The sequence below is a fragment of the Quercus lobata genome, chromosome 10, assembly GCF_001633185.2.
Source record: "Quercus lobata isolate SW786 chromosome 10, ValleyOak3.0 Primary Assembly, whole genome shotgun sequence".
Classification (NCBI taxonomy): domain Eukaryota; kingdom Viridiplantae; phylum Streptophyta; class Magnoliopsida; order Fagales; family Fagaceae; genus Quercus; species Quercus lobata.
This window is the reverse complement of record NC_044913.1, coordinates 31,187,458-31,205,269: the sequence shown is the minus strand read 5'-3', so window position 1 is coordinate 31,205,269 and position 17,812 is coordinate 31,187,458. Positions and strand designations below refer to the sequence as shown.

Here is a 17,812-nt window from a genome sequence, read left to right as displayed (position 1 = left end):
TTTTTTTTCTCTCATACTTATCTCATTAATGTCGAAGTCATATAGATGATGATAAAATATCTCAAACTCATTCTGTTCCTAATTTGCTCTGTCCTCATCTTGCATTAATTTTTCTCTGATTCAACCTCACCCCACCCCCTTAGCTATCCATTTTTTGACGATCTGAAATTTTATTCAATAATTAACAAATTATTACAAGGAAATAAAATAGGCAGCCTCCCTTTCAACATAATTAACACACATGGACGTCATAATCTAGACCAAAAGAACCAAACCAACCTTGATTCTCAAACCATTTAGCTAATGCATGAGCAGCCACCCTAAAATCATAAAATTCATGAAAAATTATTCCATATATCATTATCTTTAATGATTTACATTGAATTGGTATTCATAGGGCAATTAAAAGAACAAAATGCTATGTACGAGCTGACAGTTTATTTTTCGTTGTAGGAAGTTTTATTTTAACATGAGGTTGCTAATATATTAAAACGTAAAAGCTTTAAACTATTAATTGGGTAACTAATTTGTATAATGATCAATGATACACAGTGATATTAGTTAAATTAAATGAACAATAAACCGGTATGAATGACTTTAGCAAGATTTATAAGATGAAGGAAATATGTAGATTTCTACTTCCTTTTTGTTATTGTTTAGACGTTTTTATACAGCAATGATTATTCTTTTTGAATAAATAATTTGAATACTTTTCGATAAATTGATGATAGACTGAGACAACTAGAAATAATGAAATATGAAATTCAAAAAAAAAAAGAAAAGAAAAGAAAAATGTTGTATTGACAGTTAACTTGAGTAATTCCATAATGTATAAAGTACTGTACATAAAAAAATAAAAAAATAAAACAAAAGAAAAGTATAAAGTACTGCAATTCATGCTCACATTCACGCATGAACTTTTTAAAAGGAGTGTATGAAAAAAATGGTAGACCGTAGTTGGTAGCCAGACTAAGACGGATAAGGCTAGTGCTGTCTTTTAGACAATTACTGCCTGTCAAGATTAATTAACAAAATTATATTTTAATTTCTACTTAATAAATCCGAGTTTTCTATATTTAAAAAAAAAAAAAAACCTTATTCTTTTCTCTCATGTTTTCAATACAATCCTTTTGGACTAGTTGTTGTAAATGGTTTGGACATAACCATTCTCTATTTGAAACAAATCCATTTCTTGATTCATATTAAATTTTTACAAATTTAAGAGCATGAATGTAACCTTATTTAAAACTATGATTGAATTTAGAAAACAAAATCTTAAAATTGAAATGAACAAAATGGAAAAGACTTGAAATTGTTCTGAAATATTCAGATTACCAAAAAATGAGTTTGGCTAAGGCGTTCTATACAAAGATCAGACGCACATCTTCCCCCAACAAATAACAAAAAAAGAGATATATTCTTCTTTCTTATATTAAAAAAAAGAGAACTAAGAAAAGTAAAAAGAAAAAAAAGAAAAAGGAAAGACAAGGACAAAGAAAGTAAAAAAGAAAGAAAAGATAGGGAAAATGGAATCCCAGTTGACTACTCAACTGACAAAGCAAAACAACAACAACAAGTAGGGTTAGTTTACCCTTCACAAGTCACAACTACTACTACTGCTTCTCTCTAATTAACATTAACTTAACCACGCTACCCAGCCTGTACACATCTCTCTCTCTCTCTCTCCCCCTCTGTGTGTTTCTCACTCTCTCTCACACAGTCAGTCACTCTCCTCTCAACCCACAGACAAAAGAAAGAAAAGGAAAAAAAAAAATGCAGCTTCTCCAACTCACACACTAACCCCCAAAACCAACCAATGCCTAGAAATTACACTTAAAAACTCCAAAACTCACGAACCCATTTCCTGTCTCTCTTTCTCTCTCTCTCTGTCCTGTAGAGACAACCTGGGTTTTCTCCAATCTGGGTTCCCAAAATGAAGCCTCAAACGCTTCCCATTTTGGTTTTTACTTTTCTCACAATATTGTTCCCTTTTTCAAAACCAGATCTGGCCTCTGACCGATCTGCACTCTTGGCTCTTCGCTCTGCTGTCGGTGGGAGAACCCTTCTATGGAACATAACAGAGACCAGTCCATGCCTTTGGGCTGGTGTTATTTGTGAGCAAAACCGAGTCGCAGTGCTCCGTCTTCCTGGTGTGGCTCTCTCAGGCCAACTTCCCAATGGCATTTTCGGAAACCTCACTCGTCTCCGCACTCTCAGTCTTCGTCTCAACGCTCTCACTGGTTCACCTCCTTCTGATCTCGCTGCTTGCGTCAACTTGCGCAACCTGTACTTGCAAGGTAATCTCTTTTCCGGTGATATACCTGAGTTTCTGTTTACTCTTCATGACCTTGTTCGGCTTAACCTTGCTTCCAACAATTTCTCTGGGGAGATCTCTTCGGGTTTCAACAATTTGACAAGGTTAAAGACTTTGTTTTTGGAGAGTAATTCACTGACCGGTTCGATTCCACCCGGGTTTGATGTTCCAAGTCTTCAGCAGTTCAATGTGTCCAACAATCAGCTTAATGGGTCTGTGCCAAGCAAATTGCAGACTTTTTCGAAGGACTCGTTTTTGGGTACCTCACTCTGTGGGGGTCCCTTAGATTCTTGTCCTGGAAATGCCACTATTCCAAGCGCTGGCGGTGGCGCTGGCGGTGGAAGCAACAACAAGAAGAAGTTGTCTGGTGGTGCAATTGCGGGTATTGCAATTGGATCTGTATTGGGTTTTCTGTTACTAGTAGCAATTTTGATATTGTTGTGCCGAAAGAAGAGTAGTAGTAAGAAGGGGAGCACGGTCGACATTGCTACGGTGAAGCACCCAGAAGTGGAGATTCCCGGCGAGAAATCAGTGAGGGAGGTTGAGAATGGCGGGTATGGAAATGGGTATTCGGTGGCTGCTGCGGCAGCTGCGGCTATGACCGGGACCGCGAAGGCGGAAGCAAACGGTGGAGGGGCTGGTGCTAAGAAGTTGGTGTTTTTCGGGAATGCGGCAAGGGTGTTCGATTTGGAGGATTTGTTGAGGGCCTCGGCGGAGGTGTTGGGGAAGGGGACTTTTGGGACGGCCTACAAGGCGGTTTTGGAGATGGGGACGGTTGTGGCTGTGAAGAGGTTGAAGGATGTGACAATTACTGAGAAGGAGTTCAGGGACAAGATTGAGTCTGTGGGAGCAATGGATCATCAGAATTTGGTCCCTCTCAGGGCTTATTATTTTAGCAGGGACGAGAAGCTGCTTGTCTATGATTACATGGCTATGGGAAGCTTATCTGCTCTCTTACATGGTCAGCATTTTCTTTCTTATAATCATACTTGTTTCTTTTTGGTCTGTGTGTTGCTATGATTTTTCATTTTGGTTATCATTTGTTATGATTTCTTTTGATCCATCATTCCTACAAGATGATTACTTTGGTTTGTTTTCTTTTATTGTGTATATTTTTCTCGTTTTTAGTCTACAAAAGGTAATGAAAGTCAAGAGAAAAATTACAACCAAGGAAGAAACGTGAATTAAAATCTATCGGTTCTTTTCTTTGGTTTGAATTGTCTTAGTCGTGTTTCAATTGCTTTTTGAATCTTCAAGAAGACTATTTGGGCTACTTGTTTAGATTCCATTTGTTGTTTGTGCTGTAGTGTTTGCTTAATTTTGAATTTTCCTGTTCAATGTAATTAGTGATGACTTCCATTAGTTGGTAAGTTAAAGTGCCCTTCTTTGGTTATGTACTCGTTTGGTTTGCATTGACCCTTGTTGCCTTGTCTTCATAGAATCTTGTATCCAATGAATGACTGCATTCTTATCATAATTATTGTAGGGCTCAGTTTGATTTGTTCATTATAGCATCTCAGATTTTAGTTTCTACCAAATTGTGAAACCATTTGCTGGAGAACCCCTGAATTTTCTTGCTACTTATTGTAACAATGTTGTATCACTGAAACACAAGACATATAAAAGAGAACCAAATGAGAGTAGAAAATCTATGCCTCATCAGTCTTATCTTAACTACATTACTTCTCTCTATATTTCCAATACAGGAAACAAAGGAGCAGGAAGAACTCCATTGAATTGGGAAATCAGGTCTGCCATTGCCCTTGGAGCTGCTCGTGGCATTGAATATCTGCACTCTCAAGGCGCCAACATCTCTCATGGAAACATAAAATCTTCCAATATCCTTCTAACCAAATCCTATGATGCCCGAGTTTCAGATTTTGGTCTTGCACACCTTGTTGGGCCCTCCGCCACTCCCAACCGAGTTGCTGGCTACCGTGCCCCTGAAGTCACTGACCCTCGGAAAGTGTCCCAGAAGGCAGATGTTTATAGTTTTGGCGTATTGCTCTTGGAACTGCTAACTGGGAAGGCCCCCACTCATGCCCTTTTGAATGAGGAAGGAGTTGACCTACCCAGATGGGTGCAGTCCATAGTTCGAGAGGAGTGGACTTCTGAGGTTTTTGATCTTGAGCTCCTCAGGTACCAGAGTGTCGAGGAGGAGATGGTTCAGCTCTTGCAGCTTGCAGTAGATTGTGCAGCCCAATATCCCGACAAACGCCCATCCATGTCTGAAGCAACAAGACGCATTGAGGAATTATGCCGTTCTAGCTTGCGAGAAGATCAGGACCCACAACCCGATTACATCAATGTTGCAGCAGATGATGTGTCTTCTCGGTGAGTTCCTTGGGCCCTGCCAACATATTCTCCAAATGGATTGTAGAAGAAACTTCATTGCTTTGTTATGCCCATATCTTGCGTGGTAAATTCTGGTGTTTTGGTTGTATCATTTGAATCCGGGCCTCCTCATCTTCTTTAATCAACTGTCAATTGTATTTTTTCTTTTGCTTATTTTATTCCCCATTGTACTAGTTTTCCTTTTTTCCTTTTTCTTTTTTTTTGATTAATACTCTCGGGTGGATATCTGTTCCATTAGTTATTGTTGGGTGGATGATGGTGGTTGTAATTATTACTTGTGCTTTTACTTTTGTTGCAACTTTTTAGTCTGAAGTTGAGATGTTATAGTTGCTTTTATAGGTTGGTTGTGATGTCTCTTCAGATTGATTCAACCTCCCAAACCCCCTTTCATTGTTGCTAAAGCTTAGATTCATTCGGATATGTATCCTATCCTACCTTGGTAAAGATGTATGATGCATACCCGACCCCCACTTAGCTGCTTACATCTTTTGTCCTCCTCGCTAATCAGTGAAACAAATAGTTGTAACTTTTGACAGCTGCAACATGAGTCATTCTGGGCAATGCAAATTTATTGTTTGCCAAATACAACCTCCGATGTTGTATTTGACTATGCAGTAATTGTACAGCTGATAAGTGATACCCCCCATGTGCATCCATTCTATTTAGTAGTAGTTAGAAAACATAATAATAGCTATACAACCATGCTAAAATAATTATTAATTAATAAATCATTGACATAATCATTGCTTCAACCACACCTTTGGTAAGTTGAAATTTCAAAATATAATATTTCGTAGGCACAAAAATTTTCAAAATTTCTTAATAGACTGATATAACAGGTTGATAGTAATAGGTAAAAAAGCAATATATAGAGTCCAAATAAGAATTAATAAAAAATTGTCAATGGTTGAAAAAGTGATATCCATAGTCCATATAAAAATTAATTTGTGAATTGTGAAAATTATTGCGAAGATTTTAGCGATTATGGCATTGTTGATTTCAAAATATCAAAATAGTGACGGCTAAATGATACGTTTGCTGAAATCTCAAAACTACGTGGATGCTATTTGAAAGGTGATGACAAAAGCTTCATGGTGGACCAAATTGTTGCATATAAGTGGAGTGGAGGGTCAGGCCTAAAAGTGAGTCGACAGTCTGATACTAGTGGTCCTGTTCGTAAAAGATTGTTAATTTTTGTTGGCATCCAAAGCCTCACCAATTATAATTCTTTTTATTTGAGTGTTTTTCTTTTCCTTGCAGATAGGTTCACATAGAATTAAAGAAAAAAAAACAGAAACAAACAGGGGGGGCATCCATTTTCCAATATAGGGTTTGTTTTGTCTCTTCGCTATTGCAATTGTTGTCCTTTTCTCCGGCTTTGTTGAAGAATCAAAACGGATTGGGAGTGGAATAAATACAAAAAATAAATAAATAAAAATGATCACATGATACAAAAATTGGAAACTCACAGTCCCCATGCCTAAATGGACCGAGGACCTACTATATGTGAAACTTTGCTCTCTCTTATAATTGCTTCATCTGAAAGGAACTTTTTATTTGCATAGCAATGTGAACCTTGTGCATGCAGTGTTTAAAGCATTGCCTTGTGGGGATCGGGAATAGTCAATTTTAGATCTGAATATTTGTTTGAACAATATTATCAATAAATCTAGACAAATTTTTTTCACAAATCATAATCATTGATGTGTGGTCTATTGTAATTAATACATAATAAAATTGATTTTTTTTTTTAATTTAATAGATACAATAAAATTGTAATATATTGTGTCCGATTTATAATAATTACTCTTTATCATTAGGTTAAAAGGTCCAAAACATCAATCATTTTGATGTTAGCTTATTAGATGTCAAAAGTCACAAAAGACTTTACAAGTTTATTTTTTAGAATAAGGTTTTACTACTTGAAATCTATGATAAAATAATGTAAAATAAAATTGCTATCACAATTTATTATATTAATAAGTTTGGAAAAGAAAGTCACATCCCTGATATTATTCGAATATTATACTTATCATGATAAAGTTGTTTGGTGACAAACTAGGACCACATTGGGTATGTATTGTAATAATGTAATCTAAAAATCGCTAGTATCATTCCGGTGTAATAAAATAAGAATTATGGCAAATTAATTTTTTAGTTGGATGCATATAAAAGTAGGTATAGTTATTAGCAAACTTCATTATAATATGGGGAGGCGCAAGCATTCATTACTTTACTGGTTTATCTTGTAGAAAAGCAGACCAACAACAACGATTTAATAATTTACAGTCTGCAAACTGCAACGCTGGACACAGGTATCCTTTTTAATATTACCAAGTCCAGGCTACATTGAACGTGGGTCATTCGAAAGTTTCGTTAAAAACGATTAGTAGTTTGCATGAATAATGCCTCTTAAGAATAACAATAAATTTAAGAGTAAAACATTTTTCATAACGGGTTAATATAACCTATTGTGATTGGTTTATACTGCTAATATGAGTAGAAGTAATATTATTTCAATTACAATAAATTATATCAGTATTTACAAAAAAAAAGATTTTAAAAATATTTTTTTGCTCCTAACAATATTCTAGGATAATAGAATTTTATAGCTAAGAGCATTATCTTTTTTCCAAACAATAAAAATAAGAGATCTAAATTTGAAAATGTGAAGTGGAAATGTGTAATTTTATTTCCGTTCCCTCACAACTTTAAATCATGTGTCGTGGTAAAATAGGTCGCCATTCCACTCCCCAAATTTTATTGGTTTAGTAGATTTTATTATTTTAAGCCTCACCCATCCATACCAAGTGATTAAACACTTAATAGAGTACTCATTGCTAGGGTCATACTTTGTGTAATTGGCTAATCCTTTGACAAAATGCACTTGTAATTAGATAGATCTAAGATGGGTTTAGTACTTCAAGAAATATGTTGTTCAAGTCAAGTATTAAAAACATGAAGATTGATCCAAGAAACAAGTGAAGAAAAACTGTTCATTAAGTCTCAACAGATGCCTGCTATCGAGATTTAATGAGAAGCTCGATAGATAGCTCGACAGCAGCTTGATCTATCGAGAACTATAATTTTTAGTTTTCCAGATCTGATTTTCAGCCCAGGCTTTTGGATTTGTTTAGGGATTTTTTCTCACAACCTTAGACATATATAAGGCTTATTTTAAAAATCGTCACTGACGGATACAGAGACTAAGAGATTTATTTTCTCTGTAAGAAACTACTGCGTCTGTATGCTATATGGTTTTGTAACCAAGTGCTTCTAGATCTTCATTGTTGATGAAGTGAAGAACTTTGCAACTAACAACATCTGTTCAAGTTGCTGAAGTTACTCACGTACTGGGATCCGTGCAAATGTTTAGTCACAAATTGAAGGTTTGTGTATCAAGGGAAAGAAGGCTATTACAAGATCAAGTCCAATTGGGTATTGGAGTGAAGGTTTAACTGTAGGTTGGTATTTCGGGATGGGCCAAGGTAGTTGGTAAGATTCCTTATACTTGTAATCGCTTGATTGTTAATTAATGGATTCTTAGAAGTGGTGACTTTAAAATCACCCGATAGAGTTTTTGCCTTGCGAGGTTTTCCCTATTTGTCAACAAATCACCGTGTCAAATTTATTTTCCGCTACATTTAGTTTTTTGGTGATTTATTGGTGCCTCCACAATTTGCATGCAATTGAACCTAATTAATCAACTTAGGTAATTGAATTAATTAATCGGGGTCAAGCTATCTTAACCCAACAAGTGGTATCAGAGCGGGCACACTCTGATTAGGTTTTAATATTTGCTATGTGATCCATTAACCCCTGTTGTTATGGATCGTAGGCAATCCTTGATTATTCTCCTTTATTTGATGGTACTAACTATGCATACTGGAAAGTACACATAAGAGCATTTTTTGCAGTTTTTAGATGAAAAAGTGTGGCTTGCAGTTGAAGTAGGCTGGAAGAAACCTAAGAAGCCACCAGCAACATGGGATGATACAAAGATCAAAGCTGCAAAATTTAATAGTAGAGCACTGAATGATCTGTTTAGTGTCGTGACTAATGAAGAATTCAAAAAGATCTCTTCCATTGACAATGCTAAGGAAGCATGGACTATTCTTCAAAATACCTACGAGGGCACTAAAGCTGTTAAGAATTCCAAGCTCCAAAGGCTCACTACCAATTTTGAGGAAATAAGGATGGATGAGGACGAGTCATTCGATGAATTCTATGCCAAGCTCAAGGACATAGTGAATTCAACCTTCAATCTTGGAGAACAGATTCCGGAGCCCAAGATTGTCAAGAAGATCCTTAGATTTCTTCCGAAAAGATTCTATACCAAGATCACTGCCATAGAAGAATCAAAGGATCTTGACTTTATTCCTTTGATAGAGCTGATTGGGAACTTACAAACCTATGAACTAGGGTTAGCAAGGGTTGGCAAGGGTAGCAAAGGTAAGAACATGGCCTTGAAGATTAAGAATGATGATAACGATAAGTCGTCTGAAGATGAGGATACCAAGTTAAACTCTTATATCATCAGACAATTCAAGAAGTTTATCAAAAATGAGAATGTCAAAGCAGGTGATAAGGATCACAAACAATCTACATTCTCTCAATTCAAGTCCCAAGACAAAGGCAAGAAAGAATTCAAGGATGCTAGTCAAGGCAACAGTATTCCTGTAGGGCCAAAGTGCTATGAGTGTCAAGGATTTGGACACATGAAGCAAGAATTTCCCACATATCTCAAATCCATTGGCAAAAGCAAAGCCCTAGCTGCCACCTTGAGTGATGCAGAACCAGAAGCTAATTCTGATGAAAGTAAGTAAGACAGGATAGTGAGTGCTTTCACAGCCATTGTTGAGTCCCCTGAGAAAGTAGTAGACCTAATTGATAAGGAAGAAGAGCTTATAGAATCAAAGTTTAAGAAGATGGATGAACAGGATGACATCCATATAGCTTACACTAAGCTGTACAAGGTCTCTGAGAAGCATGAGAAACTCTACAGGTTGGCTACGAGAAAGTCCAATGAAGTAGAGTTGGAACAGGAGGAACTCTCCACCAAGGTTGATGAAGCAAATTAGACCATTGGAGCACTAAGATTTGAGAACAATCTTCTTGTTGAAAAAGCCAAGAAACTGGATGCTGAACTCTTTCAAGTAAGAGCACAATTGGAAAGGACTTCAAGTGCCAAACTAGATGAAATGCTGAACTTTCAGAAATCTGCATCCAACAAAATAGATCTCGGGTATGATTATTCTCACTTCTCTTGTAGTACCTCTTTTAATGCTTTAAATAGAGTTATTTTTGTTCCCCCTGCTAATAATGATAACTCTGAGGTAACTGATCCTAAAATTAAAAATGAGAGTGAGGATAAAAGTGATAAGGGAAAATCCATTCTAGAAGCACCCCCTAAGGTTGGTAAGAAAGAGTCTAAGCAGAATAATCATCACTCTACCAACAAGAAGTCTCTACCAAAGAAGCCCCACTTCTGCCACTATTGTGGAGCATCTAGGCACACTCGTCCAAATTGCTATAAGTGGTTAGTCACTCAACAAAGTAACAGTGTGTCATCTCTAGGGAACCAAAATCAACTCAAACTTTCTTTAGCCCCTTTTGAAGAACTTCTTAAGGTGGACATACTTCTCTCGAACTTCAATGGTTTCAACTCTCCTCATTATCCATTTGAACAAAGGTTCATGCAAAAGAAAGGATCCCCATCTAGGTCTCCTATTTGGAAGGAAAAATATTCCAAGTGGTTCCTTCTCTTTTTTAATCTCTTGCATGGTTCGTGTTGTGGTTTGAGTCAGTCTAGTTTTGATGCTTTGTTTATTTTCTTGTTGTCTTTGTTTTGTTTAAAGTTGTTTTTAATAAAAAAAAAATAAAAAGAAAAAAAAATACAAAAACAGTGTGTGTTTGTGCATATTAGTACTTGTGTATCTTGGATGGCCTTTGAAACAAAGTTTCTCAACTTTGTATCACTTGTAGCTTAGATAAGTATCTTATGCACAACTATGCAATATGAGCTTTGTGGCTCTTTTATGTGATTTGTATGATTTAGTTGATCTCTTATCTTTCATATCTTAAATCACTCTTTTTGACGGGAAGGACTAGAAAATCCTAAGATAAAGGCATAAATAACCATCTTACCACTAAAACTCGTCAATCATAAAACATCTATGTGAAATTCATAAAAGTCGTGCTTGATAAGGTGTAGCACTTGCATAGCTAAATCAGGATGTTCAGCTTATATAATTGGGTATTTCTCTTTTTTCTCTCCTATATGCTCATGCATGATATGCTTAAAAAAAAATGCATAAAACATGAAAATAAAAAAGAATCAAAATGCTTTTAATATGGTTGCAAGCGTGCTTTTAGGAGATGTGAGAGTTATATGATGTACCTCGAAAGTGAGAGTCTCCATCAAAGAATTAAGATTGTGTATGAATGTATTTGATCCTCCCATATCATTACTTTTCATATAACTATTTACTTATACTCTCTTGTAAAAGTTTCACACACAACACTCGTACTTTTTGCTACTCTTGATACTATTGGATAGGTACAAGGTGATTTTGCCATCACAAGGGATACATGTGGTAGTATATGCTCTCTAAACTATCTAAACATATTTTTATAATAAAATTGGTTAGACTTGTTTAGTGTGCTTTTGATTTAGGAATACTTTGCATCTAGAGTTGAGGATGTGTTTTTATGCTTAACATGCTCTTTGATTGCTTGTTTGGTGTCTATCTTGTTTGCTTTCATCTTGTGCTGCTTCTCTTCCTTGAAAACTCTTTTTCAGGCCTCTCAATAGTAGCTTGATACCTCATTGATAGCTACTTGATAGCTCCTCGATACATCCCTCTTCTATTGAGATTTTTGGGTTTGTTCTCGATACCTCTCGATAGATGTCTTGATCCATCGAGCCAATTTTTTGGAGTCTCTGTCTGCTCGATACCTCCTCAATCTATCGAGATCTTTTTGTCGTCTATACCTCCTCGATCTACCAAGATCTTTTTGCCGTCAATACCTCTCGATCTATTAAGATTTTGTTCTTGATAGAAGCTCGATACCTTCTCGACCTATCGAGCTGTGTTTTCTTTATATATATCTGAGGTCTGACCCTGTTTTTCCCAAACTCATATATCTCGATCTATCTCTCTTCTCTCTCATTCCAAACCTTTTATTTTCAACAGAAACCTTCTCCCACTCAAGATTTTGGCCTAATCCAGGCCTCAATCCCTTGGTGAGTGCTCTAAATCTTTCATTTTCTCCTTTCTCATGCATTTCATGCATTTTGTGACCTAGGTTTTAGTTTTTGGGAAAATTTGGGGTTTTTTGAGTTTTTATGAAAAATTTTGGGTTGGGTTTTATTAATATGATCTCACATGTTCATGCATTGCATTCTATGTTCATGATAACAATGCTTCATTCATTTTAGGATTGTGTGATTGATTATACAATGTGAGTGCTGTTAGATTGGAATGGGTTTTTGCCCAAGATGCAATTTCTTTAGCACGTAACATGTTCATGCATTATCATGCATTGCATGCTTTTTTTTTCTTCTTTCTTGTGCCTTATGTTCTCTCTCTCTCTCTCTCTCTCTCTCTCTCTCTCTCTCTCTCTCTCTCTCTCTCTCTCTCTCTCTCTCTCTCGTTTAGTCTCCTTCTTGTGACACCTAAAAAGTCTATCCCTTCTAAGAACCCGATAAGACGTTGTGGTTTCTCTTCTTCTTCTTCTACTCCCTTCCTTCCTGATTCTGTTGAGTTCCGTGATAAGAAGGAACGAGATGACTTTTTGAGAACTTTTTTGACCAGGTGATTCATTCGGAACACTAGGTTATTTTGTTTGACTTTCTAGACACTCCTTTACGCGGTGCGTTTAGCTCTCGAGGATGGGCTTCTCTATGTGAGAAACCCTCGAGGTGTCCCGACGTGTTCATTCAAGAATTTTACTCCAACATGCACGCCATTGATACCTTTGTACCAAGGTTACTATGGTATTCTAAGGTACACGTATCGTAGTTACCTCAGAGCTCATTTCTGAGGTACTACGTGTCCCTAGGGTGGATCATCCGGATTACCTTAGTCATGAGCATCTCTCTTCTATCTCTAAAGACGAGTTCGCCTCACTATTTTGTGAGAATGCCATGTTGTGGGGAGGTACCCTAAATTTCTCCATAACTGAGTTTGCTAAAAGTCCACGGATCCTTAATATGGTGATGACCTTTGTACTCACTCCACGATCACACTATCACTGAGCCTCGTGCTCGTTTCCTTCTTTCTCTCATGGAGGATCTCTCTATAGATTTTCCATCACACATGATAGTATCTATTATAGATTACTATCGAGACACTGCTACACGTGATAAGCTTATCTTTCCTTCAGGTATCACACGCATCCTTACACGCTTTCACGTCACCATTCCTCCCTCTCCTCTCTTCCATGTCATAGGTGCCATTAGCAAGGAGTCTATCTAAAGGAGTGTAGCACAGCTGGCTGCGAAGCGGCCTTGTGTGGAAATGACAGGTGCAACCCCTACCCCTCAACCCTCTTCTACATCTGCTCCTTCTTCCTCCTCTAGGGCAGATGTCTCCCTCGCTGACATTATGGATTAGTTTCAGCACATACGTGCTGATTTTGGTAGTCATCTTGACATCTGTCTAATGAGATGTGTCAGATGAATACCAGAATCAGTCTCATCGCTCGCCACCAGTCTTGCCTTGGTGGTTTCGCACCCTCACCTTCACACGAGCCTACTGAGGAGTCTTCTTCTGGTGAAGATAATGATGATGGTGCTGATGGTTCTAGCTCTTCTAGTGATGATGAGATAATGACCTTTTAGTGATGTACCCTTTGTCACTCGTGACAAAAAGAGGGAGTAGTTTTGTATATGAGAGTAGTCATTATGTTAGGGGGAGAGCTAGCATAGGATATACTAGATACGAGGAGAGTGCTTTGAGGGATATAGTGAGGTTTTGATGTATCTTTTTCTCACTTCATGTACCACGGTCTTATGACCATTTTTACATACATTGTATTCTTTTCTCTCTCTCTCTCTCTCTCTCTCTCTCTCTCTCTCTATATATATATATATATATATATATGATGATGCATGTTTTTCACCTTATCTCACATGTGCTGTTTCTTTTCTCTCTTTATACACATGTTTCTTCTTTTATACAACTTGTCTAAGTTTCACACTTGATGCCTTGATGAATCTTGTTTAAGTGTTTTAGTTAAGACAAGTTGCAAGTCTACCATACCATGATCTCTTTTCTTGCAAAGTTTTTCAAGAGTTCGTAGTAGGGTTAGACTTATGTATTTTTGTAAGTTATGGGAAAGTTGTGTTAGACTTCTCTCATAATTACTGCTTGTGGTTTTGTCACGGATTGCCAAAGGGAGAGATTGTTAGGGTCATACTTTTTGTAATTGGCTAATCTTTTGACAAAATGCACTTTACTTGTAATTGGGTAGATCTAAGTTGGGTTTAGTACTTCAAAAAATATTTTGTTCAAGTCAAGTATTAAAGACATGAAGATTGATCCAAGAAATAAGTGAAAAAAATCTGTTCATTAAGTTTCGATAGATAGCTCGACAGATGCTTGCTATCGAGACTTAATGAGAAACTCGATAGATAGCTCGATAGTAGCTCGATCTATCGAGAACTATGATTTTCAATTTCCCAGGTCTGATTTTTGACCCAGGCTTTTGGATTTGTTTAGGGTTTCTTTTCTTATAATCTTAGACATATATAAGACTTATTTTAAAAGCAGTCACTGACGGATACAAAGACCCAAGAGATTTATTTTCTCTTTGAAAAGCTACTGCGTTTGTATGTCATAGGGTTTTGTAACCAAGTGTTTCCAAATCTTCATTGTTGATGAAGTGAAAAACTTTGTAGCCAACAATATCTGTTTAAGTTGCTGGAGTTAGTTATGTACTGGAATCCGTGCAAAGGGTTAGTCACAAATTGGAGGTTTATGCATCAAGGGAAAGAAGGCTACTACAAGATTTAAGTCCAATTGAGTATTGGAATGGAGGTTCAACTGTAGATTGGTATTTTGGGATAGGCCAGGGTAGTTGGTAAGATTCCTTATACTTGTAACAACTTGATTGTTGATTAGTGGATTCTTAGGAGTGGTGACCTCAAAATCACCCGGTGGGGTATTTGTTTTGCGAGGTTTTCCCCATTTGTCAACAAATCACCGTGCCAAATTTATTTTCCATTGCATCTAGTTTTTTGGTGATTTGTTGGTGCCTCCACGATTTGCATGCAATTGAACCTAATTAATCAACTTGGGTAATTGAATTAATTAATCGGGGCCAAACTATCTTAACCCAATACTCACAAATAATAAAATATATTTGTAGTTAATTCAAAATCCATTTCCATGCCTTTTTCCTCTCCCTTGTGTGTGTGAGTGTGTTTGTTTCTCAAAAAAAAAAAAAATCAATTTTCATGTGGGAAGATCCTTGGACAAAAGGAACAAATACTTTCTAGTATTGTTTATTTATAAGACTTCAATATCTATTTCTTGGTGGACAAGGAATACATTCCTTGGTGGACCAAGAATATTAATTTGCTTCTTCAATAATAATTATACTTATCTTCCACTTCCCAAAAAAAAAAAAAAAACCCCAAAGGATTTGTTGCATCTAGTTTTTTGGTGATTTGTTGGTGCCTCCACGATTTGCATGCAATTGAACCTAATTAATCAACTTGGGTAATTGAATTAATTAACCAGGGCCAAGCTATCTTAACCCAATACTCACAAATAATAAAATATCTTTGTAGTTAATTCAAAATCCATTTCCATGCCTTTTTCCTCTCCCTTGTGTGTGTGAGTGTGTTTGTTTCTCAAAAAAAAAAAAAAAAATCAATTTCCATGTGGGAAGATCCTTGGACAAAAAGGAACAAATACTTTCTAGTATTGTTTATTTATAAGACTTCAATATCTATTTCTTGGTGGACAAGGAATACATTCCTTGGTGGACCAAGAATATTAATTTGCTTCTTCAATAATAATTATACTTATCCCCCCCCCCCCAAAAAAAAAAAAAAAACCCAAACAAGTCAAAATAGCAACAATTTTTTATAATCTCCACCTTGACTCAAATTCTACCAACCAATCTTCATTCTTTTTGCACTAGTTCCAATCTTATTCCAAAAATAATAAATAAATAAATAAGGAGCAAGAGTCACAAAATTGAGCCAAATTCTACAATGATTCTCCACCTTGCAAGATTAGTAGACTGCCAAAGTTCATCAAACTCTTCTATCCACCTCAACATCAATCGATACACCAAATAAAAATATTTAACTCATCTCAACCTTGGCAAGTCTTCTCTCAATCCACAAATGCCTTAAGTATCAAACTCAAATTAGAGCCCAACCAAAAAATTAAAAAGTGCAAATCACCCTAAGCTATCCCCATATATGCCCATAAGTCTTAAGTGCCAAATACACTTAAAGGTGCTCAAATACTATGCATAGTGATCAAGTCCAAGTAGAGTTGAAACTTGACCCCAGTGACTACCTTTGTAAGAATATCAGTAGAATTATCAACAATCACAATTTTACGAAGAACAATATCTCTCTCATTAATAAAGTACTTTTGACACTAGGCCAAACACAAATGGATGGCGCTACAATTCTATCTATTGATATACTTATAGGTTTTTTTTTTTTTTTCATCTTTGTAGGTGTTTCTTCTAAAGAAAAATTTGATGGAATGAACAACTTCAGCAAGTGGGAATACGAAGTTGTTCCTTCCATCAAATTTTTCTACCTCAAATTTGGCAATGATGACCATAGTCCTAACTACTAGTGATGATTTGGTAGATGATTCACTTGACATCTTTCTTCCCAATACCTAAGTATTGTGGACCTTGGCTCTAAAACTAGTTCAGTTGTGACTGTATAAATTTTGTGTGATTGCAAAAACTCTTATACTAGTTTGTTGCACAAAAAAGGGACATCCATATAGCACTCCTATGCTGGATTGATTGTGAACACTATTATGATCTTAAAAAAGATCTCAAAAACAAATAATAGGAATGTACAAATTTAGGAAGAAAACATAGATACAAACACACACAAGAGAAGAATGCCAAGGATTTATGTAGTTCGATAGCAGCCTACGTTCACAAAAAGTAGATACTAATTCACCATATCAAAGAGAGATTACAAACTATTTACACACTCAAAAAGCACTCACAAATAACAAAAATTTCTTCTAAGTCTTTCTAACTATGAAATATCACCCCAAAGTCCACTATACCTAATGATGCTCTTTGAATCAAGAATGGACAAATGCTCAAGTTACCCTTTGCAGAAACTCACTCCATGTTCTACTAGGAGTTTTCTCCTCTCCTTATATGGGAGTAAAGCCACTAAACCGTTTATAGTATTGTTTATTTATAGTGGAAATTATGATTTTCTACCCTAAGAAATGTTTTTAATAATTTATGAATGACAAATTTTTTTTAAAAAAAAATTTAAGGAAAAAAATATAACATTTTCAACGGTTTATGGGGAAAAAACCTTTTAAAGCTTAGAGACGATCATGTAAACTTTTGAAAAGTAAAAAATATTTTGGTCATTAATAAATTACAAATGGGTGAGGTCCATAAGGCTTCTAATTTTCACAATGAAATTTTAATAACGTCATATTAAATAGCATTCACTCTTGAAAACCGGCTTGTAAGGGAAGGTGCCCAAGAGCTTATATACACATGTTTATATAAACTTACACAAGTAATGTGAGATACTAAGATCATAACATACCACCACGCTCTACAGCTGACATCCACAACGGCTCACTCTATCGACACTAACCCAATGCTAGCCCTTTCTCTTTTGGCAGCTCCACTCACCTATCAGTTATTTTAATCTAACCTTTAGGTCGCCCCCCTCTAGGATCCAACCACAAAGCCATAACTCATTTGATCCCATACTCAATAAGCTACACCTAATTACTCCAGATGGTAGTTGGCTTTGATACCAAATGATGAGAACTTGCTAGAATATGAATATGAATGGTGGAAAGTAAGAATGATGAATTGGAATAGTAGTTGTTGTAGGCCACTTCAAGGGGACCTAGACCTCCATAGAGAAAGAGAGATATTAAGAGAGAGAGA

At 36.2% G+C, this 17,812-nt stretch overlaps 1 protein-coding gene across 1 annotated transcript; it reads left to right on the top strand.

The window, feature by feature from the left end:
- The first annotated feature begins 1,630 nt into the window (after window positions 1-1,630).
- On the top strand, window positions 1,631-5,005 carry LOC115963598 (probable inactive receptor kinase At1g48480). Its single transcript, XM_031082667.1, has 2 exons — window positions 1,631-3,275; window positions 4,021-5,005. The coding sequence occupies exons 1-2, from the start codon at window positions 1,934-1,936 to the stop codon at window positions 4,650-4,652; spliced, it is 1,974 nt and encodes a 657-aa protein (XP_030938527.1). The 5' UTR covers window positions 1,631-1,933; the 3' UTR covers window positions 4,653-5,005.
- The last annotated feature ends 12,807 nt before the right edge of the window (window positions 5,006-17,812 follow it).

What these genes read in the sequence shown, in the direction of transcription:
- LOC115963598 (XM_031082667.1), top strand. Translation starts at nt 1,934, where the DNA reads ATGAAGCCTCAAACGCTTCCCATTTTGGTTTTTACTTTTCTCACAATA. An exon ending in CTTATCTGCTCTCTTACATG is followed by an intron (nt 3,276 to 4,020) that starts GTCAGCATTTTC and finishes TTTCCAATACAG; the next exon opens with GAAACAAAGGAGCAGGAAGA.